A 25,709-nucleotide genomic window follows, 5' to 3' on the forward strand; every position below is an offset into this window, starting at 1 on the left:
TAAATAAATGTCACTCAGTCTTAGGAGCAGTGTATATGCAGTAAGAATTTTATTTTTATCAAAAAGATATGATCATGATTTCTTCTGAAAGTAGGGATTAAAATTTTTAAATCAATTATAACACCTACTAGCAAAAGAGATGTGACTTTTCCAATATCCTAATTATTGCTAAATATTACTAAAATTTAAAAAGTGACTAATGGGGCAAAAATATACAGTACACAGATTAACAATTTTAAGAGCTATGTCTCATTTAAGGAAGAAAAACAAAGCTTAGTGATAATTCATTTAATTTCTGTTACTTAAAATATATAGATATAATACAGTAAAAGCTAACATTTAAGTGCTTGTGTGCCAGGCAAAAGGTAAATGGTCACAGCAATCTACCATTCATTACTTATTCTTTCAACATATTTACTGGGTTTTTATTATGTGCTACACACTAAAACAAATGCCAAATAGAGATATGAAAAGACAGTGCCTGCCCTTAATAAGATTAGTGTCTGGATGAGAAACAGGTATATAAGCTAAAACTATATAATGTAATAACATGAAAAGTGTTATAATGGGAGTATGTTCAAGGCATATGCCTTTATACTGAAGGCATATAAGAAGTGTCCCAAGTTCTGCACAGGGTAATAAAGAAGGCTTTCTAAAATGATTGCAATGAAGAAAGGATAACAAAGTACACAAACGCTTTTTCTTCCTTCTTGCTTTTTAAGCTTTAAGTTGTGAGGAAAGGCTCTTATTTTCTTGTATTTAACCACACTTTAGAGAGGAGAATCTATTAGAGACTATCTGTCTTTTTAAACTGCATTCCCTTTCAGACTACCAATATAAAATTATCCTCCCAAACTTAACTGTAAAATAGTCTTTGTGCTCCCCTAACAACTCAATGGCACCCCACTCCAGTACTCTTGCCTAGAAAATCCCATGGATGGAGGAGCCTGGTGGGCTACAGTCCATGGGGTAGCACAGAGTCGGACACGACTGAGCAACTTCACTTTTACTTTTCACTTTCATGCACTGGAGAGGGAAATGGCAACCGACTCTAGTGTTCTTGCCTGGAGAATCCCAGGGACAGGGGAGCATGGTGGGATGCTGTCTATGGGGTCGCACAGAGTCAGACACGACTGAAGCGACTTAGCAGCAGCAGCACCAGCAGCAGCAACAACTCAGTGTCCTCTGTACATGAAAAACAGTATAAAGTAACTAATAAAAGTAAGAGAATTGTGAATTCTTTATTGTAAAAATCTTATCGCTTTTAATCACTGAATATTAGAATTCCTTATATGTCATTACATAGCCAGAAAGTGATAGCTAAAATTTCTTTCCCTGCTTTTGCAGTAAGAGTCCCCCATGAAGTCTGTCTTTTTTTTTTTTTTTTGGTGCCAGCTAAATGAACACAGTTAAAATTTGCTATCAGTGCCCTTAATTAAATTCCTCCATCTAATTTAGACTTTAGCACATATTAGATAATTTGAACTGGTATTTTACATGAAGCCTCAAGTTTAATACTACTTAACTACTGTATGTCCCTTTCTGCAAGAGAGAGCTACTATTTTAAAGAACTAATAGCAAGAAAGAATTCACCTTAAACATCCTAGATACACACAAAAGCAAAACCATTTTTAATAGTCTTTGTATTTTCACATACTTGATCTTTAGGAAATGGACTGTCATAATCAGATTGTCTATAGACCAGAATTGGTAGATCCCATTCAGCTAAACATTTTCAATTCCATTGTTTCTAAATATCATAAATATATAACACAAAGTCAGATACTAATCTTGTAATTCTTTATCAGTAGAATCTTCCTGTGTTAAGTGATACATCTATTTTAAAAAGTGTCAGTTCAGCGTGGCAAATTCCTACACAAGTGGTAGAATTTACTGGTATATTCTGAAAATAACACAGAATAAACAACCAAGAAAGGGTAACTCTACATTTGAGTTCACATTACTTCCATTAGTTTTTAGTGTTTTGAGTTTTTCAAGGGGATTAGATATTATATGTTTTGCTTAATATTAGAAATGCACATTTTAGGTTTTATTTCAACAGTCTAGGGAAAACAATAAAACACAGAATATTTATTTCTATTACAAAAACCACATCAGAATAGAGAATGAGGTGACTCTAACCATTCTATTTAAATTTATAACTCATCCCCCTAACTACAGATTCCTGGCTCCTTACACTGCTGTTTTTATCCTTTAGTACTTCTAGCTGTCTAATAAATTATATGTGTGTATGGCTGCTCAGCCATTCAATCATGTCTGACTCTACAACCCTAAAGCCTGTAGCCCAGCAGGCTACTTTGTCCATAAAACTTTGCGGGCAAGAATACTGGAGTGGGTTGTCATTTCCTACTCCAGGGGATCTTCCCTACACAGGGACTGAACCCATTATCTCTTGCACCTCCTGCACTGGTAGGCAGATTCTTTACCACTGTACCACCTGGGCTTCCCAATAAATTATATACCTGTTTATTAAGTTTAATTGTTAACTCCTAGTCTCTCTCCCTAGAATATAAGTTATTCAAAGGCAGGAAATTCTGTCTGTTCTATTCACTGACTTATCCTGAGCACCAAGAACAACCTGGGACTATAAGGATAAAATAAGGTAAAAATCTGTCAAAGGAATGAATGCATAAGTAGTTAAGATGAGTAACCTACTGTATACAGGGAGAAAACACACTGCCTAAAGGTACTTGGCTGTAAAGATAAATATCTAATATAACAGTAACACAAATACATTGTTTATGTGCCAAAGTCAAATATAAATAAGTTCCATTAGAGACACTGTCTACAATAAGCATGAAATCATCTCAGAAGACAACTGAATGACCTAATAGATATCATAAAGCTTTTTTGTGATCAATTGCTAAGTGAATGGTATAATTAAGGGGATAGGACTTTGGGCTCAAGAGAACTGAAAAGGCATTTCAGATAAGGAAAGCAAAGGAAAGCAATTTGAGTATTTTTAGTAGACAAGTACAAACAAAGCATGTTCATTCAGTTATTTATTTATTCTGTCAACATATTTTAATTATGTTTCTTCTGTGTATCTGACACTGGTCCAGGTACCAGAGATGCACAGAAGAACGGTTCCTACCTTTCAGAGTCTCACAATTTTGTGAGGGAGAAACATATAAATAAATTTATAGCAAACAGTGTTAGAAATATAAACAGCACTTTGGGGAAACAGATAACTTCGCTCCAAGAAGGTCACAGAAAGCATGAAAGAAGTGTCCCTTAAATTTGAGGGATCAGCAGAAAGAATTTACCAGACAGATTAAAGCATTTCATGCAAGGAACTGCAAACAGAAGAACACAGAGGCAAAAGATGATACCTAGAGATGATGCTGGAATGGAAAACAAGGATCAGAATATAAAGGGCTTTAAATGCTATGCTTGAGAAATTCAATCTAGCCAGTATATCAGAGTTCCTCAAAGTATGGTCCATCGATTACCAGCATTAGAATGATCTAGGGCAGAAATTTTTGAATTGTACTTTGAGACCCAGTAGAGTACATCATGAGAAATGCTGGGCCGGAAGAAGCACAAGCTGGAATCAAGATTGCCGGGAGAAATATCAATAACCACAGAGATGCAGATGACACCACCCTTATGGCAGAAAGTGAAAAGGAACTAAAAAGCCTCTTGATGAAAGTGAAAGAGGAAAGTGAAAAAGTTGGCTTAAAGCTCAACATTCAGAAAACGAAGATCATGGCATCTGGTCCCATCACGTCATGGGAAATAGATGGGGAAACAGTGGAAACAGTGTCAGACTATTTTGGGGGGCTCCAAAATCACTGCAGATGGTGACTGCAGCCACGAAATTAAAAGACGCTTACTCCTTGGAAGAAAAGTTATGACCAATCTAGATAGCATATTCAAAAGCAGAGACATTACTTTGCCAACAAAGGTCCGTCTAGTCAAGGCCATGGTTTTTCCTGCGGTCATGTATGGATGTGAGAGTTGAACTGTGAAGAAAGCTGAGCACAGAAGAATTGATGCTTTTGAACTGTGGTGTTGGAGAAGACTCTTGAGAGTCCCTTGGACTGCAAGGAGATCCAACCAGTCCATTCTAAAGGAGATCAGCCCTGGGATTACTTTGGAAGGAATGATGCTAAAGCTGAAACTCCAGTACTTTGGCCACCTCATGCGAAGAGTTGACTCACTGGAAAAGACTCTGATGCTGGGAGGGATTGGGGGCAGGAGGAGAAGGGGACGACAGAGGATGAGATGGCTGGATGGCATCACCAACTCGATGCACATGAGTTTGAGTGAACTCCTGGAGTTGTTGATGGACAGGGAGGCCTGATGTGCTGCAATTCATGGGGTCGCAAAGAGTCAGACACGACTGAGCGACTGAACTGAACTGAACTGAGTTCTAAAATTAATTTAGTGGGTTAACTAAGCTTCTTCTTAAAAAAAAAAAAAAAAAAAGAAATGGAACAGAACAGAACAGATGGAGGGCGTATTGCGTGTACTAAGAGTTCAGGGCCACTGGTCATAAAATTAATTTACTGTGTTGGACATGCTTTTTCTATTTAAAAAATAAAATAAAATGGAAAGGAATAGATTAGACAGTATATTACATGAAGTAACAATATTGCTTTTTTTTTTAATCTATGTGTGTATCTATTGAGTAGAGAAATAAAATCTATTTCTTAATGTGAGTTGTAGTTAAGAAACATGGATCTAGATGTTTTTTTAAAATGCAGCACTCAAGGCCCCACACCAGACTATCAAATTAGGGGAAAATGTGGCCTGGATTCTACATTTTTAGCAAGTAACTAAGAGGGTGCTACGCACATTCAAATTGAGAGTCACTGGTGAAGATGATGTGGAGCCACTGAAGGATAATAAGCACAATTCTGAAATGATTGATACTGGTTTCACAAGAATATTTCTGGACGTAGAATGTACAAACTGCCTGTAGGGTGATCAAGACCAATGGTGGTGAGAACAGAGAAGGTTGACTGAGAACTGGTCAGGGTAAGTGAACAAAACAGTTTTTCTGGAATAGAGTTAACAGTGGAAGAGAAGGTAGGAAACATATGTTGGAGCTACATGTAGAAAATTTCCAATTTAAGGCCATTTAATTTTTAGACTATTTAAGGAACCACTGGAACTTTTTAATCATAGTACTATGCTAAAGCATTGTTCTAAGATTATTTTAATGAGGGCAGGGAGTTATAAAGCATAGTTGAGATAAAATCATGCACCTGAAAGCCAAGGTAACTGTTTTCAAATCTTAGCTCTACCAGGTATTGTTTCCTTAGGATAAATTTCAAAAGTAGAAAATGCTTGGGTCAAAGTATGTTTATTTAAAATTCTGCTTCATTGCTAAAGTAAAAGGCCAACTTTTAAATTAAAGAGGCCATCTAGTCTAGACATAGTATGAAATAGGCATAATGTAGTATAAAACAAGGAGATTATAAATAATAGCTACCAGTTACTAAGTATTATTTGTATGTCAAGGAGTAAATGTTAAGTAGCTCATGTACACTATTTTATTTTATCATTACAGCACTGCTTTACAGCAAAGAAAAACAAAGCTTTGGTTACTTAACTTTCCTATGTCACACAGTATATAGCAGGGGCAGAGCTGGAATTCAAACCCAAATCTTCTGAACTCCAGTGGAAAGGGTATTAAAAAGGAAAATGCAGAATGGCAGATGGGCCACTGCTGAAATAATTTTTTTCTTTTTACCAATCCAGAACAAGGCTTGGTGTTAATAGCATGTACTTACACGTCACTTAGAATAGTTCCTAGTACATGATAAGTGCTTCACATATTTTACTTCATTTAATTCTTATAACAACCTATGAGGTAAGTGCTATAATTATCTCCACTTTATAAATAAGGAAGTGGAACATAATCAATTTAAGGAAAAAGCATCACACGAGCGTTCAAAGTATATATTCAATTGAGCCTTTTTAGTAAATTGAAAATAACTTAAATGTTTATTAATAGATAATAAGATCAACAAATTAAAGCCTAACTAAGCCACAGAATACTGTTAAAAAGCAAAATAGATTTATAAGTACTGATATGGAAAGTTATTTAAGATATATTCCTGAGTGAAAAGAAAGAAACAGTAGATTAGGAAGTGTAACATGATTCCATTTATATTTAAGAATGTATAAATACATGACACATGTAAAAAGGAAATTCTAGAAAAATTTTCATCGAATTTAACAGTAGTCTCTTACAGTGAGTAATACTGAAGAGGAAGAAAGGGACTTTTGCTTTTTGCATTATACTAAATAGTATGAAAAATAAAGATCTAAAGAAAAGAGATATAGACCTTATAATTCACAAAACACTACTTATCTATGAGCATATTCCTTAAATTATCATGATATCACTTAAATTATTTTTAAACATCTGAGAAAAACACAAACCAACACTATAAGCATATTTTAAATATGACAAAGAAATCTATTCTTTGAAAATTGTATAGCTGTTCAATACCTGAATTATGCATATTTAAGTGACTGCAGATGACTTTACAAAGGAGACTACCGTGGTGCAGGGTGTCAGGAGCCCTCACCTTTACTGTAGCAATTGTGGCACAGTTACCAGGTGCCACACCAGACAGTGCCATTCCCAATAAAATCCATTCACAGTGAATTTCTAGTAAATCCACTAAATAAATACACTATGAAGATATTTTACATGGCCTCTACTATTTCTATACTACTATTCCTAAACTACTTCACCATTGAATATGCCTTGAGTTAAATGCATTCCAATACCTCATAACCACAGTGCCTATTCAATATTCAGCAAGGGGAGTATAAATTATCTGCTGGTATGGCAAAAGAAAAGCCATAATCAAAGAGAATCAGAATATTTTTGAGAAGGTTTTATTACAGAAAACTACAGAAAACAATTCACAAAGCCTTGTCTGCATAAGAAATTTTTTTCAACACTGAAGCATTTTAAACATATTTCATTCCTCAGATACTGTGTAAGACAAGTATGTAAGTGAACACAGAACTTAAGACAGCTTTTAAAACACAGGTTAAAGATAGAAATAGAAATCACTTAACACAAATAACTAAATATCCAAATAATAGAAATAATTAAATCAAACATACTCACCATTGAAAGGATTGATTCCTGCCCTCATTCTTGAAATAATAGCTTCTTTTACTTCTTTTTTTTTCACACATCGAATACCCAAATTTTGAAAACTAGAAGGGAAACACAAAACTTTCAAGAGCTAACACAGGGACACACAAATGAGATTTTACTAAAGAATACTGCAAAAATCAAGCATATATCCAACACTGAGGAGTCATCATAATGTCAGATGGAGATATTAAAAGCATGAAATACATTTCCAATTCCTATGATAAAGATGTGAGGATAAAAAATGGGGTTATATTTCTAAGAGAACTGTTAAAGAGTAAAGTAATATATACTATAGTACTTTTATATACAGTGTTTTACAGTTATATGTTACTAACATTCCTGCATCAAATATATCAAAGTAGACAAAGATTAATTGGAAAGCAACACCAAAAAGCTAAAATTCACCTCCCCAAAAAATTCATAATCAAATCAATAGAATCTGTACATTTGATAATATAAAACAAAACTTATAAAAAGTTACCCACAGGCTGACACCTACATGTATAGTTTTGCTGAGCTCATAAAAATGCTGACTACATGTTTTTAAAATGTGTGCAGACTACCAACATTTAAAACTCAGGTAAATGCATATAAACATTCCTGCTTTCTCTTGAATATTTTAAAGGCAACAATAGACTGGCACAGAAACACCTGCCTGGAGCTAAGTACCTGCAGACCCATTCACACAGGGTTTTCCAGTTGGCTGCAGTGCCTGCTAGTCCTCTTATACTTCAGCCTCTCCACTCCACAGACATCTGGTTTCTGACTACAAATGACTTCACTACTAACAGCAGTGGAATATGTGTTATGCCTTATCACATGAAGTTATAATAATCATTTATCATAAGAAAACATCAAACTATGTATTTTTTTTCATTAGACAGATATTTAAAACTAAATAATATTTAACCAGAGTTTCAAAATGTCATTTATGGAAAATTTCTCAACAGCTACAAATACTACCAATTTGCATATGTGTAGTACAGATGATGGTGGGGGGAACTCCCCTACCACCACTAGTCATACTTGTTCCCACATGGAAAAACCATGACATCATTAAAATTGGGTGGGTGTGAATAAAGAAGCAAAACTTGGTTATAATAACATTACTATTTGCTCAAACTTCACATGGCCCTTGGCAACAGGAGGTCACTTGCCGTGTTTGCCCCCTCTATGCTCTGTTGTCTTACTGTTCATGCTTTTCATATTTACCACCCTTGTGATTTTTAACACCTAAAATATCTTTAGCACTTCCTTCTTCTGCCTCCAATAATTAAAAAATAAATCTTGAACTTGTAATCCTTTCTTGAACCCTAAAACCATATTTCTCTTAAAAGTATTCCACTTCTTTGAAAGATTCTTATGTTGGGTCTCACTTTTTCTTTGACAAAAGATTTTAAAGGACTCTTTGTTTTAAGATATTTACACATTACTTGATAGTTTCATCTGAATAATCCTATTTGAGTGCAACTCACACATAAATTTTGACATAAGGAAACCAAGATGACAGAGATTATCTGAGTCAATTATTCATTCATTCATATTCATTCAACAAGTTCTGGAGTTCCTACTATGTACCAAGGACTGTGATGAGTAATGGGAATATACAATCCCTCCTCTCATGGAGCTCGGAGTCTAGAGCAGGTGTAAACAGTTTGAAGGGGCTTGTGTGTGCTGGTTAGTCGCTCAGTCCTGTTTGACTTTCTGCAACCCCATGGACTATAGCCTGCCAGGTTCCTCTGTCCATGGAATTCTCTAGGCAAGAATACTTGAGTGGGATGCCATTTCCTTCTCCACTGAAAGGACTTGCGTTGGTCAAATCTGTGTCAATGTGAAAATCAGAATAATAATGCTAGTAATAGATTAGCATTCAATTATAATGCATTGACTATAAGAATCCATGAGTCTGGACTTCCCTGGTGGCTCAAAATCTGCCTGTCAATGCAGGAGACACAGGTTAGATCTCTGATCTGGGAGGATCTCACATGCCATGGAGCAACTAAGCCTGTATGCCACAACTACTGAGCCTATGCCCCAGAGCCCAGGGAGCTGCAACTACTGAAGCGAGTGAACCCTATAACCTGTGCCCCACAACAAGCGATGCCCACACATCGCAACTAGAGAGTAGCCCCTGCTCTCTGCAAATAGAGAAAGCCTGTGTGCAACGAAGACCCAGCACAAACAAAAATAAATCAACAAAATTATCTGTCAAAAAAAGAATCCATGAGTCTATACTGGTATTTTTTCAACTGAGGCAGGGGAATATGGGTAAGTTTTTCTTTACAATAGAATGCCAATTAATATCACCAATGGGAAAAAACTAGTATCACCATCTCCTGTAGTGTTACTTTGAGAACAATACAGCATCACCTCTGTAGATTTCTCATCCAAAATATTTCATGTTAACATGAACACAATCATGAGCAACCACTCAGACTAACCCATGTTGAATAACATTCTTCAAAGCAAATAATATTCTTCAAAAATGTTAATGTCATGAAAAACCAACACAAGTTGAGAAAATATTCTAAGTTAAAGGAGACTAAATCAGCATGACACCCAAATACAATGGATGATCCTTAACAGGATTTTGGATTGAGGGGCAAGGTTCAGTTCACTTCACTTCAGTTGCTCAGTGGTGTCCAACTCTTTGTGACCCCATGAACCACAGCACGCCAGGCCTCCCTGTCCATCACCAACAGTTTTCATCACCACTGAGTCAGTGATGCCATCTAACCATCTCATCCTCTGTTGACCCCTTCTCCTCCTGCCTTCAATCTTTCCCAACATCAGGGTCTTTTCAAATGAGTCAGCTCTTCACATCAAGTGGCCAATATAATGGAGTTTCAGCTTTAACATCAGTCCTTCCAATGAACACCCAGGACCGATTTCCCTTAGGATGGACTGGTTGGATCTCCTTGCAGTCCAAGGAACTCTCAAGAGTCTTCTCCAACACCACGGTTCAAAAGCATCAATTCTTCTGCGCTCAGCCCTCTTTATAGTCCAACTCTCAGATCCATACATGACCATTGGAAAAACCACAGCCTTGACTAGACGGACCTTTGTTGACAAAGTAATGTCTCTGCTTTTTAACATGCTGTCTAGGTTGGTCATAACTTTCCTTCCAAGGAGTAAGCGTCTTTTAATTTCATGGCTGCCGTAAAGGCATTATTGGGCATCACTGGACATAAATAAGGTAGTCCAAAAATCTAACTGCCTATACCTAAAGATCAGTCCTGGGTGTTCACTGGAAGGACTGATGCTGAAGCTGAAACTCCAATACTTTGGCCACCTGATGCAAAGAGCTGACTCATTGGAAAAGACCCTGATGCTGGGAGGGATTGGGGGCAGGAGGAGAAGGGGACGACAGAGGATGAGACGGCTGGATGGCATCACCGACTCGCTGGACGTGAGTTTGGGTAAACTCCAGGAGTTGGTGATGGACAGGAAGGCCTGGCGTGCTGCGATTCATGGGGTCGCAAAGAGTTGGATACGACTGAGCAACTGAACTGAACTGAACTGAAGGCTGACAAAGAAGAGCCAGAGAAATAAGAAGTAAAACAGAAGAGTCTGTTCTCAGAAAACAAGGAGTAATTATGTTTCAATAAGTCAATAATCTACAATGTAAAACATTGGGAGGCGAAATAATACAAATAGGAAGTATTCCTTGCCAAGTTTATACAACCAGATAGTTTATGCTTTGTGCTGTTACTAAAGTATATTTTCTAAATGGTTACTACTTGTATTTAAGGAGGCTACTAATCTTTTCCTGTTGCAATCAGTTTCATTTTTTTCTCACAAGCAATACATGTTCATTACAAAAAGAATTATAAAATGAATATGAGTTAAAAGAAGCACATAAAACCCCACAATTCTTCCTACCCAGAGACAGCTGCTATCAACATCTTAGTGTTTAAACTATCATGTATATGTACACACTTACTTTGAAAAACTAACACAACATTGTTGATCAATGATACTCCAATATAAAATTTAAAATTTTTAAATTATTTATCACACTTCATTGTAAAGCCTTCTTTTATTTATCTAAATATTGGGAACATCTTTCTATACAAAGACATTTTTGCAGTGTTATTTTTAAGGCTACATAGGAGTTCACTGCATGGAGGTACCAGTTTAACTAATCTCCCTCTGTTTTATAATCCGGATTGCTTCTAACTTTTTGCCATTACAAAGCTTCAATGAACATCATTACAGCTAAGTTTCTGAACATGCTTAATTAGATTATTTCCCTAGATAAATCCCAGAAGTAGAATTGCTAGTTCAAGAGACATTCATATAATTTCAGGCTTTGCTGAAATTATAGTGCCTACCAGAAAGATTTTATTTATTTACACTTTCACCAATAGGATGAAAATGAACCCAGCAGCCTCACACACAAAGTACTATATATCTATTTTAAATTTTAAAGCTATTGTTGTATGTTAATGTTATACTGCCTTTTTCAAATAAAAATCCCAGTTTTCCAGGTGATTTTTTCACATCTGACAATTTTTAAGTTAGAGAAATCCTTTCATAAATTGTTCAAACTAAGAAAGAAAACTGCAGCATAAAATAAGTTTATGTTTACTTTTAGTTACAATAAAGAAGTACTCCTACTACCATCATGGGCTTCTACTAATAAAAAATGAAAGGGTAGTTCTAATGTAAATGATAAGAGAATGCAAATATATACTACAGTAAATAGAAGTACAGTGAGGAATTGATTTATTCTGCCAAAAAGTAACAGAGGTACATAGATAGGAAACAGGAGAATCCTATTCTTATACTATTCCTAAAAATGTCTGTGACTATGTACTTACAACAAAGGTCTGCGTTCTTGCCCAAATTCTGCTTCATAGTAGCCATCTCTGCAGTCTTTTCCTACTAAATCATGAGGATGAGGTTTATATGGGTCATTCTTTGTTACTAATGTAATTCTCACTTTTCCTTTTCCATAATAGTTCAAAATCTGAAAAGGGGGGAAATTAAATATGTGATCCATAAATATGTCTCACCAACAACTGAATTATAAAATTTATATCAGTACCAGAATTTATACTAAATAGTTCAATTTACATCATATAGTTAGCACTGGATAAACTACAACTGACTGGTAACTGCAGTATGCATGAAACTTTCCAGAGGATACCAGTAGGGAAGAATTTACCTCTCAGTTCCTTCGTATATCATTTTGTGCCCTAATTTCAACTGTTTATATCATCTGATTTTGCTTATTTTCCTTTGAAAACAAGTCAAAGTATACTAAAATAGTATCACAGTGGATGAGGAAATTCTAAGGTGCTGAGTCACTGAATGCCATGCTGCTATATTCATTGCCATACCATTGCCATGCCATACCATAACATCCCTTCCAAGTATATATTTAAGCCACAATGGAAATGATAGTACATAAATATGATCACTTAAGTAACTTAATACATGACATTTCATTTCACAAAAATATTTGTTAATCAGTAAGCATATCCCAAATGTTCACTGTATAATAGGCAATAAATCAAGCTGAGTTTTGCAAAATTAAGTTTTCACACAGAACACTGAGAATGAAGAGAAGAGTTAAACATGGGAGAGGAAGGAGGAGCTTGTGGGAAGGAGTTAGTATTTACTTTGGAAGCTAGCAAATTTGTAAGCACAAAGCAGGAAACATTAAAAAAACAGCATACAAGGGAGCAAGGCAGTTAAGTAAAAATGGGTGGCTTCACAGGTAAAAGGGCATTAAAATCCTGAACTCTGAATTTAAACTTAATTTGAACAGTAATCAGAAAGTATTTATTGCCTTTCTGAATAAAAGAGAAAGTAAAAATTTAAGAGTATAAGGTTGGAAATTCCCTGCCAGTCTGGTGGTTAGGATTCTGAGCTTCCACTGCAAGGGGCACAGATTTGATCCATGGTTGGGGAACTAAGATCCTGGAAGCAGTGTACTGCAGCTAAAAAAAAAAAAAAAAAAAAGTGAAAGGTAGGCTAATGTAGAACTCAAGCTGCAAAGCTGTTCAGAACATGTTGTTATGGCAAGGATACAGATCATAGAAATATTTAAGAGACTATATAGAATAAGCTGAATTATGGAGAAGAGTTAAAAATTGCTCTTATAGGAAAGGATTACTGTTTTCTTATTTACTTTTCAGTAACATCTCTCCCATTTTAATATTAAAAAAAAAGACTTAGATTTAACTCAAATCTACATTGCTAACAAAAAATGTGATAAAAGATTGGAATTTGGAATTCAATATGTAATTTTGCTACTGGTTTGTTATATAACTTAGCATTTTCTTAAAGTCCAATAGAGTAAATTTTGTAAATAATGTAGTTATAAAACAGTAGCTTAAAATCTACTGATAAAACATTAAATAATGCTTTTCAAAATGCCCTCTGCCATTAAGGTTTTAAACTGTCATTTAAAGAATAAAAAAATCATTAAAAATGGAAGAAAATTTATATACAAATATAAACATAGCATAGTTTATAAATACAGTATATTACCAAAGTCATTCTGGATTATAAAATTACTTTCAAATTTTATGCTAACATGAAAACACTGTATTTAAAAAGTGACAATATTTCAAATCAGTCAAGGCAACCGAGAGTATCAGGGACAAGCAATAAAGATAAGGAAAAAAAAGACAAAAATGTTTTCTTTATCCATAGCCCCTAGATTAGCCAACTGACTGCAGGAAGAATTCTAAGTCAGTTCCCAAATACATGTTTTTAAACTCCAGAACAATTCTGCCCGCCTCTGGAAGGAAAGAAAGCTTTTTCCTCATTAGCTTTTTGTCCCATGAAAGTGATAATCATCCAAAAGCTGCCAATGTACACTAACCACTGGATATCACTTAGAGTAACACACAAGTATAACTATCTGCTGGAATGAAGAGTCCACACTGTACTTAAGAAATGTCCCAAGCACGCTCTCCACTAGGGATTAATTAAAAAGAAAAAAGAGGGAAAAAAAAGAAAAGAAAAGCTGGTGGAGATCACTGTGAAGAAGCTGGATCTTTAAATAATTGCTGTAGCTAAAGTATGAAGCAACTAAGAGGCATACACACACACAGGAGCATTCTATTACCTGGATGGATGGGTATGTTCTGTTGTTGTCTGTGCTGTGCTCCCCTGGAATGCTGCCTGCTGATCGCCCTTCACATTTGTATCTAAAACGCATTCCCCTTTGCCTGGGTTGCTCAATTATCTCTATACGTGTGTTAACCCCACCTGGAAATTTTAAAAGGGGGAAGAGTGAAATTACAATCAAAATAATAATGGATTTTAACCATTTTGCTTTTTAGAAAACAGTAGTCTAAAAAATGTTCCCTCTCTACTAAATAACAAGGTTGAAATGCAATTATCCAAGACTGGGTGTTGAAGACACTCCTCTCTCATTCAAACTGCAATCCCTTACTGTGTAAACACAAGTCATTCAAATCATATTTACTGGCTAGCACTTTATCGTTTAATATCTATAACTAATGCTACCATGAAGTTCTGTGATAACCACTTCAGAGATACCCACTTACATGAGACCAAACAGAAGGGTTTTCCCCCAAAATTCTCCAAGAAGTGTCAAGAAGCTAGTCTTCAGAAGTACAATATTATATTCCAAAAGTGACTTTGCTTGATTTTACATTAGGCTTATCTTAAGTGTACTAAGACTGTTCATTGAAAATAAAAATGCAGAAGGAAATGTTAAATTTTTCTAATATCTCCATTGGACTCTTCAGGACTTACACATAGTACATCAAAACAACTTCCAGAAGGGACTTAGGTTCAAAAGAATTTTCAATCAATCCCTCTAAAGTATAAGACACTATAGAGGAAAATAATTATTTACTTTCTGTAATGAATGTAATTCAAAATATACCTTTAGAATGAACTACTGACATACCCAACAATGTGGATAAATATGTAAATATGTTCAGTGAAAGAAGTCAAATCAAAAGTGCACATAATTTTATGTGTTATGATTCCATTTATATAAAACTCTAGAATATGTAAACTAATCTATAATGAAAGAAAGCCGATCACTGGTTGCCTAAGAATAGGGATGTGGAGTGGATGAGGAACTTTGGAGGACAATAGACATGTTAATTACTTGACTGTGTTGATCTCAAAATTGTATAAATATGTCAAAAGTTATCAAATTGCATACTCTATAAACAGTGTACATTAGTTATATGCCAATAAAGTTGTCTAAAACATATGCACCTTTATCCCCTCTTATTATCCAAATCATTGAAATGACAGTTAAATAAAGCACACCAGTGTGCTTACAAGTAGGATATTAGCAATGCATCTTTATTTCGGGGGTATAAAGATGTCTTCCATGAAAAAACCCCAAATCAAAAACCACAACCCCCAAAAAAACCCCTGCCTCGATCAGTTTAGTGATTTCTAAATTCCCACAGTTAGATATCCATTTATTTAACTAAAGGCTTATCCTCTGTTAGGATGCAAGCAAATCTTCAGAAAGGGTAACACAGTGGGTCGTATCAGTGCAATATGGGGAAGAGGCCTTTTGAGTCCAACTCAGCCACTTCCTAACATTGAAGACACTGGAAATATCTCTTAAGTTTCCTCCCCTATAAAATGGACATAATAACAATAACACCTATCACATAGGGTGTTGTGAAGATCAGGGATAACATGTTTCTTACCAAGTGTCAGGCATATAACAAATATTCAATAAATGGTTTATTCTTATTCTAGATGCTTTATTGAAAGCAGTAATTTATAGTGGTACCATGACAGTATAACAACTGCTACTTTCAAGGATCTTACAGAACAATGTGGCAAACAACACGAATTATTAGACTATAGAGGAGGGAATAAAAAAAATTTTGTTTATGCTAACAAAATTCTGCATAAAATGATAATAAGAGCAAAAGAGTCAGGAAAGCCTATCCTATGTCAAGGAAAACAAAAGTTACTGAAATACTGGGTGGGGAGTTAGGAGGAGGAAGGAAGAAAGGCAGGCATTTCGAGGGAAAGGGAAGAGGGTGTTCAAAGGTGGTGGCACAGAAAAAAAGAGCTAAAGAATCACACGACAGCCCCAATGGAGCTGAGATACACTTCTACCCTTAGAAAGAAAACCAGAACCAGAGTACATCTGGGGATTGGGATTTCACTCTGAGTGACAGAAAATCAATTAATGGTTTTATGCAGGGGAATCACATGATCAGATTGACATTGTAAAGTAAGAATTATGGTGGCAGTAGACAGACTGAAAAAAGAGAAAGCAAGGTGATCAGTTTAGAGGCTGTTACAGCAATGTGGGAGATGATAAGGGTATATGAGAAATTTGGTAGTGATAACAGGAATCAAGGATTATTTACAAGACAAAATTGATAGTACTTGGTGACAATGAACATTAGGGTTAACAGAAAGTATCGCTGATGGCTCCATATTTTCTAAGTATTACTGGCATCTTTAATTCTATTGTTTGGTTTAGATTCTTTGTGCTTGAATTTACTGTCTATCTGTTTACTCTAAACACAAGGAGCCAGAGAAAAGTGACTTTAAGCTAATCAAATTTATAATACTTATTTCAATTTTACTGAAAAATGTAAGGCATACAGATGAGTATTTCAATTTCACACCCTTGGGAGGGATAAATCGGGAGACTGCAATTGACATCTATACAGTACTATATATAAAACAGATAACTAATAAGAACCTACTGCACAGCACACGGAACATACTCAACACTCTGTAATGACCTGTATGAGAAAAGAATCTAATAAGAGTGGATATACGTGTGTGTACATATATATATATATTTATACATGTATATATATATATATATGTATGACTCACTTTGCTGTACAAGAGAAACTAACACAACATTGTAAATCAACTATGCTCCAATAAAAATTAATTAAAAAAAAACAATTTCACATCCTTATATATATCCTCATATATTTCAAATAATCAAATTCACATTTCAGTTTCAAATATTTCACATACTTGCATATCCTTGTAGGAGTATTTAAAAGAAAGTACATTTTCCTCTTAAAATGAAGTTCAAAATACTCAACAGTATTTTTTAAGTAATATCTTAAATCATCTATGCGGTTGAACTAAAGGTCAAATAAATCCCTGCCCACTGCTTACTTAAAGATGTCTTAGTGGGAAGTTGATACAGAATGACATCATTAATGATAAGTGGCTAACTTTTAAGGGAGGAGTGTGAATAGAAGTGCTAGGCTTAAAGTGAGCATTCAAATATTTTTCATTGGTTACACAAAACTTCCTTAAACTAGAAAGTGTGTTTAAGAAAATAGTTTGTGGACAAGAGAACAGAAAAACAGTTGTTGAAACATTAAATAAAATATTTTTAAAAGATGTTTGAATACTAAGAATGACATATATTAGTTATCATATAATATCAAGTACTTTTAAAACCCCTGAACTCTCTTTCTGTTGCAGAAGCTCTTTAATGGTAAAAGTCTGACAATCAGAGTCTATTGTAATATTCTCCATTCCCCTAGCTGGAAATAATCTCCTGCTCTAAACTACTGCAGCATTTTGTTTATGGCAATTATTGCAAATAACTGTGAGGGAAGACTTACTGTTTTATTTCTTCTTAAAAAAAAAAAAAAAGCTATTTGTTTTATTTCTTCAAGCTACCTGAAGGCAGGAATTGTGCCTTACTCCTCAGTGTCTTGCACAGATATTCAGGAAATATCTGTGGAATGAATGACTGAAAATCTGGAGATCTTGTTTTGTTTGTGTAAATCACGCAAACATTGAAGGACTATATTAATAATTATTTGGATTTTCCTTATTAGGTTCTACTACTAGGAAAAATAAATGCATAGTATATCATGAGAAACGCTGGGCTGGAAGAAGCACAAGCTGGAATCAAGATTGCCAGGAGAAACATAAATAACCTCAGATAAGCAGATGACACCACCCTTATGGAAGAAAGTGAAGAACTAAAGAGCCTCTTGACGAAAGTGAAAGAGGAGAGTGAAAAAGTTGGCATAAAGCTCAACATTCAGAAAACAAAGATCATCACATCTGGTCCCATCACTTCATGGGAAATAGATGGGGAAACAGTGGCTGACTTTATTTTGGGGGGCTCCAAAATCACTGCAGATGGTGATTGCAGCCATGAAATTAAAAGACACTTGCTCCTTGGAAGGAAAGTTATGACCAACCTAGACAGCATATTCAAAAGCAGAGACGTTACTTTGCCAGCAAAGGTCTGTCTAGTCAAGGCTATGGCTTTTCCAGTGGTCATGTATCGATGTGAGAGTTGGACTATAAAAAAAGCTGAGTAAAAAAAAAAAAAAAAAAAAGCTGAGTGCCAAAGAATTGATGTTTTTGAACTGTGGTGTTGGAGAAGACTCTTGAGAGTCCCTTGGACTGCAAGGAGATCCAGCCAGTCCATCCTAAAAGAGATAAGTTCTGGATGTTCACTAGAAGGACTGATTGTGAAGGTGAAACTCCAATACTTTGGCCACCTGATGCGAAGAACTGACTCATTTGAAAAGACCCTGATGCTGGGAAAGATTGAAGGCGGGAGGAGAAGGGGATGACAGAGGATGAGATGGTTGATGGCATCACTGACTCAATGACATGAGTTTGGGTAAACTCTGGGAGTTGGTGATGGACAGGGAGGCCTGGCGTGCTTCAGTCCATGGGGTCGCAAAGAGTCGGACACGACTGCGTGACTGAACTGAACTGACTAGGACAAATGTTGTTTGTAAGTACTAAAATCACTATACCTTCATACTCCTCATATCTACTCATATTCTAATTTCTTTATGTTTATAACTTAAAAAAGCTTCCCACTTATAAATCATTTATATCATGCCTCTGTACAGTGTATCAGTGACTTCCTTCCTCAGTACCCTGTTTTAAAGCGCTATCCTTCCTGAAGATAAAAAGTGGTGAAATGCAATCATTTATGGAGTGGAAGACAGTAAAACATAAATTAGGGAATTGTAGAGAAAATGAGTACTCTTAACTATGATTATCTCAATAAAAATGTCTTTAAAACTGGTTCTAAGCAAGTAGATCACTGTACTTTTCTTTAACCAATATTATGCAAAGCTGGGATTGACTCCTAAATTTTTAATCATACTGTAAAATGCTAATGCAGACTAGAACAGTATCTGAAATATAGCCAAAATGTTTGCAAGATATATTTATGTTTTTATTTGCACTTAGGCAAGAAAGAGTACTACTTGATTTTTTAAGATTAAAAAAAGAAAGTACATTAAAGAAAAGAAAAAAGTAAAGTATACTGAAATAAAAGTTAAAAATGGATGATCAATTGTCAGACAGGCAGATTATTAACTAAAACTTTACAGGTAGCACTGGGAACCAGCATTAGTCGAACAGTGAAAAAAATGTTTATTGCAGTAATTAAAACACTCTTAATTTTAAGACACTTCTCATTTGATCCTCTTAATCTCATAAAAACAGGACAGCAAATATTATCCCATTTCACAGTCGATAAAACTAAAGTTCAAAACTATATGAAGTTATAAGAAAAAGAAATTATGAATGATATTAGTAAATATGACAGCTGGGATCCTGAGGGGGGGGGACATCAAATTTAACAGAACAACAAGCATAAAAATAGCTGGAGATAAAGTCACAGTAACTGATACAGCAAATGAGCTAAAATAAATGCAACTTAGTTTAAGAAAATAATGCATCTTGTTGGATCCTATTTGGATCCAACAAAATTCCTAGAACAGAGTTCATTTGGGACTATATATCAGAATCACATAGGTAGCTTTTTAAAAAAATACATACCCTGACCGCACCTGAGATCTGCTGAACTGAAATAGAAATCAATCTAAAGCCTGGACCTATTTGTGGAAAAAACCTTCCAAGCAATTTGAACACACTCCTGATTAAGAACCACTGCCCTAAAACATAAAGAGGTGGAAACCACAAGGTACATACCTAGAGAAGCAATCCCCAAATTCACGTACTAGGATGAGCCAGGTGATGGATAAACTAGGCACAGGAATTCTGACTACCTGTTAACTCTCTCCCTCTCTCAAACGTTTTACCCAAAAGCAAGCAAGAGAAAAAGTACTATTATAGAGACAGCCTTCAATTACACTGATTTATTTAAAATATACCTTTTACAAAATTAGTTATTGTAACTACCATCAGTAACATTTCTCCCAGGACAGTATGCCAACGTGACACACCACAATTTTGAGTAACCGACTAGAGTATGCATCTCATTCACTGAAGGACTGGATGACAGACTGCTGTAGACTCAAAGGAGCAAATGGAGCTAACAATATATAATTTTCCAAATATCACCTCTACTCACTTTGGAGAAAAAAGAAAACACCTATTATTCTTTCCTCAAACCTAGGAACCCAACTGAATTATGCTGCTCTTTCTTCACCTCAAGACACAGGTGAGTTTTTTCCATTTCTTCCCAATTATGATAAAAATTTAGAGATACCATTTCCTACATAGATGACATTACATCCAATTAACAAAAGGGCAAAGAAAACTCAAGACTCTTCCCATAAGGTCAGACGGAGACTAACACAGAAGATGCAGAAGAAATCAGACAAAGGATAGGTGGGTAAGTTATATCAATCAAATTACCAAAAGGACATGTGGTTTATTTCCTAAACAATTTTTTATTTACTTTTTTCTTCAGAATGCTATCATTTAAGTGGACCAAGGAGATGGCCTCCAAAGATCACTGTCAACTTCTACTTCCCTAGTTTAAATACATACAGAACCACTTCAACATATTTACAAGTAAATAGGAATTCTTACATATTCTTAAAAGGTATATTTTCTATCTAGCATCTGGTTAGTCTATTTTTATGAAAACTTAATGTTTCATAAAATTCTATAATTGTTAGGTTACTTAAACAATATTAAATGCCAAATGTGCCTAATAGCACCTATTTCTTAGAGTTCTGAGTCCCAAAACAGCTCCACTACAGAAGAAAACTAACATTTATGGGCATATATTACCTCATTTGCTCCTATTAAGGCTGCATAGTTAGACCCATTTTCAAATCACAGAGGGGCAGAACTAGAATAAAAACCAATCTGAAGTCCAGGTTTACTCCAATATATCAGATTAACTCTCTCATCTGGGCTTTAAGAATCCAAATAAGGGATGTGCAGAATACTTGATTATATATGTACCATAAACTAAATAAGAGACGTAAAAAAATCTGGCAAAGAGATCCTACTGCTAGAGAATCCACTGCTGTTGGGGTATGGAGTGGAGGAATAAGTCTTGAAAAAAATATAACTTCCAGGATGAAATAAACTAGAGAAACTAAATCAAAAATATACGGCAGGACCAAATCATCTGGGCAATTAAGACTGCCATATTTAAATATAAAAATTATAGGATGCCCATTTAAATATGAACCAAACAAACAATTTTTTACCATACATATACTCCGTGCAATTATTTGGGTCTACAAACCCAATCATTTGCAGAAAACACAGCTGAGGGAAAGATGGAATAAAAGGAAATTATGAGTCCCTCAAATTACATTTGAGAAAGATACTACACACACCCCAGGTGTTCCTAATTATGACTCTCCTCTGATTCCTCCCCAGTCATTTCACTAGCTCATTCCCTTCACTCTATGTCTATCATATATCACCCTAATTCCTTTATAATACTGTTATCTTGACATTTTCACATACTGCACTTCTGAAGCAGCCTTCATGTTTATGTGTTTAGTTTTTTATACAAAAAAAAGCATTTTCTTTACCTACCAATTTCAGCATCCAGTTTTATCATCAAAGACTGTGTCATACACTGATTTTTCCTCCTTACTCAAAAGAGTTCTCTTGAAATTTACACTACAAAGGTGATAAGCAGCGGGTCTGCAGATATAATTTCTTCGTGTACTTCCTATTACATGATGTAGCAGAATGATACTAAAGAAAACTGAATATACTATATACAAAATAGATAAGCAACAAGGATATACTGTACAGCACAGGGAATTATATACAGTATCTTGTAACAACATATAATGGAATATAATCTGCAAAAACAACCCAGTCACTATGCTGTACACATGAAACTAAAACAATACTATAAATCAACTATATTCCAATTTAAAAAATAATAATTTTTAAAACTGTAAGTAAAAATAAATTATCTAAATTTGAATACATATTTTACCAAAGACAGTACTATTTATTAGTAAACAAAGCACACAAAAACATTTGCACCTTCTACTGGAATAAGGAGAAGCTTTAAATTCAGACCAAAATATAGCTAATTTTATTTACCTTAAAACAGATTAGAATCATAAATATACAAGAGTAAGGACTGCTTATGTATACCTTGGATGGGACTGAGAACTTCTTTTTAATGCCTATCCTAATTAATTGTGTCAAAAGAATGGAATCAAGGTGTAATTAAAAAAAAAAAAGTAATCAAGACAGCTTGATAGAACTCGAGCTGTGAAATCCTAAATATGACAGTTTAACTGAACAAAATTTAGAATCATACATATAGTCCCAGTTATTCATAGTACTTATATAATTTTATTTATGAGATTATGATGTTACTGTCATATTATACAGACCATATATTCAACTACAGACACCTATTTACATATAACATCCGGTGAGAAATGAAGAAACAGTCTTAAATGCTTGGTAATCAATAAAAATACTTTCTGAGGTTTTTATACTCTGTACTACAAACTATAAACTAGACAATGGTAAACTAAGCAGAAGTTTTTTTCAGTTACTCTTTTGCTTAAATTACTGTTTCAAAACAGGATGGGAGCTTATAATTTTGTGAATCTTTTTCTCTAAGATTTTTACAAATGATTAAGGAAAGTACACCCAGATTTTTCCTTAGTAGTTTTCAAACAACAGAATTACAATTTAAATAACTTGTTACATTTTAAATAGTGTCATTTTAATATAATTCCAGAAAAGGGGAGGGTGATAATTACCCTTTAAAATTTTCCCCCCTCAATTTAGGAAATCAGTCCTCTCACTAAGACAAAAACAAGTGTCAGTTTTAAACAAGTTTAAATTGTACCACATTTTTAAATGATGTGGGTCTTACAATAGTCCATATAAATGGCTAATTCTTCTTTCTCTCTTTTGAATGGATTACAAGTGTTACATTCACACCATATATCAACAAAGTTTGGTTAAATTACCAGAAGGCTGATTTTTCTGTTTATTATGCTAACCATTCTTTAACTTTCATACAAAATCCTTCTGAGAGTCAATAAATTAACCAAGTGTTTCAATCATCTTTGCACTTTTAATCTCAACATGGTCTGAATTTATGAATTTACAAGATTATCTGAAAGTTTAGGGTCACTGAAGTGGCTAAAGAGAAAGTTGAAATATTTTAAACTACATTTGTATTCTCAACAGAAAACCACAGACAAACTGAAATCAAATGTCATGTGAACCACCCCAATTTCCTTTTTGGCCTAGAGCAGTAGCTACCTCTTTGTTCTGCTCAACCCTGTTTTAAAAAAAAAAAAGTCCTTTATGCTTTCTACTTCCTCTTCTCTGGTAGTCCTCAGTTTTCTACTGTGGGTCACTGAACCAGGGTGTTGGGAGGATGCAGGTCAAACATAAACAAGCCTCCTTCTTCAGCCTCCTGTTGTCTTCAGCCTCTGCGTTAATCCACACTTTAGGCCTCCTTGCCTCTGCTCACTCTTGCAGGGAAGGTGCCTCCAAGAACCGTGACAGACTCCTGTGAAGGTCCCACTCCAAAGCAGCCTACTTGATTTAGTAACCCTTAGGTTGCAGGCTAACCTAAACCACAGCTGGATGGGGAGGCTCCCTCCCGCATCCTTTAAGCAGTTTCTAGGTAAAGCAAGAGATCCCCGCATTTACTGTCTACAAATAAGTATTCACGTAAGTGACAGAAAGTTTTCATTCTCACCCGTTACTTTAAAGCACGGGGATCCTAAAAATCCTCTTTTCCCCTTCCTTCCAACAAAAGAGAACAAAACTCGATTTCTGCTCCATAAATTAAAAAGTACGCACTTTACAGTAAAAATGATCCACTTGTTGAAGCAACATTTCCACTTAAGACTTGTTAAAATACCACTGGTGATTTTTAAAGGCGCGTCACATTTGTCCAACTGTCAGCACAACTGCGATCACCTCTTGGCAACTGATGAAACTGAACTTAAAAAAAGATAAGCTCTCCTGAGACCGGAAGGTTCCTCATTCCTATTCTAAAACGAAACACCACCATTTCAACTTAAATCAATTTAAAAATACGGGAACTCTTTCGTCCTCCTTTATTTAGATTCTTATTACTTCCTTAATCCAAAAACAAAGTCTTCTGGAAGGTCTAAGGTTCCGGCTATTACAATGGCATCAAGTTACAGAGCGTGACTTCGATTTCGCACGCAAACCCTGAACCAGGTCACTTTTAAAAGGCTGACAAACTTACCAGAGGCGATTTTAAAAACAGAATGAGACATAACCAAAACTGGGCCCCCGAAACCCTGAGTAGTTAGATCCTCGGACGCACTCCTTCGCTCCCCGCTGTCCTGAACCCTGCCCACGCCCGGCCGTCGGTAGCCCGCGCCGGGAACACTCACCTGAGGCCATTGCTCCGCTCACAGCGCCGCCCCGCTCCGAGCGTCCGGACCGGAGGCCGCTACAGTCACTCAGCCCGTCAGTCAGTCGGGCCGCCCAGGGACCTCTGCTGGCGGGATCCCCAGTCCCCCTGACCACCCCCGGGGCCTCCTCCTCCTCCTTCCCGCCCTCCTCTGGGTTTGCGGCTCACACCTTCCCACCCGCTTAATCCTCGCGCTCCGGTCACCCGGCGTCGCTCGTCCAGGTGGCAGAAGCCAGAAGACGGAGCGCAGCTACAGCGGAGAGCAGGTCTGCCTGAGAGGCGGACAGCCCAGCGGGAGGGGGACTTCCAGAGACTGACGTAGGATCCCTCACCTCCGTACCCCGGGGCGGGGGCGGGGGCGGAGGCAGAGCGTCCTGCGACCGGCGCGCGAGCGTCCGCCGACCGCTGCCGGGCCCCGTCCCGCCCATGCCCCGCCCACCCACCCGTCTCCCGAATGCCGGGTGGGCTCGGGAACCGGTCGGGGAAGCTGCCTCTCCGGGAACGTAGGGAACGCTGGGAGCCGGGGAGTGACGGCCCCGAGCGTGCGAAAGCCGCCGGTCCCCGAGAAATCCCCCTCCTCCAGGATGTTCTTGGGCGCGTGGCTTAAAGTTCAGGAGGGGTGGGAGGGTGCGGTGACGTCGAGAAGGGCCGGCTGCCCTCCCGCGAGCACTTCGGGGCGGGCCCTCCCCTCCCAGGCTAGGGGGAACGACGGTCGGGGTTTTCGTTGGGTGGTTCCCCCTCTTCCCTCTGTCGCACATGCAAATCTCCGCCCCCGGACCGGCGGGCGGCGCAGCGCGGGCGTCCCGGAACGCCCTCGAGGGGAAGTGCGGAAGCTGCCGCGGCCTCGGTGAGCCTGTAATTCAGGTATTTGCATACGGGGACCCCCGCAGTCTGATATACCTTTGCAACATCTCCTTTGTGAGGACTCTGTTAACGTACTTGACAAACTAAAAAACTTTT

The 25,709-nt window shown here is 36.5% G+C and overlaps 1 protein-coding gene across 2 annotated transcripts in view; it reads right to left on the bottom strand.

Moving 5' to 3' along the window:
* The window catches only part of REL (REL proto-oncogene, NF-kB subunit), a 40,110-nt gene extending 14,603 nt beyond the window's left edge, over window positions 1–25,507 (bottom strand). The window contains exons 1-4 of one of the 2 annotated variants that reach the window (XM_069583225.1): window positions 24,730–25,507; window positions 14,238–14,380; window positions 11,977–12,125; window positions 7,121–7,212 (exon numbers count right to left, since the gene is read on the bottom strand). In XM_069583225.1, the coding sequence (XP_069439326.1) occupies window positions 7,121–7,212; window positions 11,977–12,125; window positions 14,238–14,380; window positions 24,730–24,739 (394 nt within the window). In that variant the 5' untranslated portion in view covers window positions 24,740–25,507. Of the gene's footprint in view, window positions 1–7,120; window positions 7,213–11,976; window positions 13,102–14,237; window positions 14,381–24,729 lie in introns of both variants that reach the window. The other variant, XM_069583226.1, reaches the window with a different exon arrangement.
* Window positions 25,508–25,709: the final 202 nt, after the last annotated feature.

The sequence above is a fragment of the Ovis canadensis genome, chromosome 3 (assembly GCF_042477335.2).
Source record: "Ovis canadensis isolate MfBH-ARS-UI-01 breed Bighorn chromosome 3, ARS-UI_OviCan_v2, whole genome shotgun sequence".
Taxonomy (NCBI): Eukaryota; Metazoa; Chordata; class Mammalia; order Artiodactyla; family Bovidae; genus Ovis; species Ovis canadensis.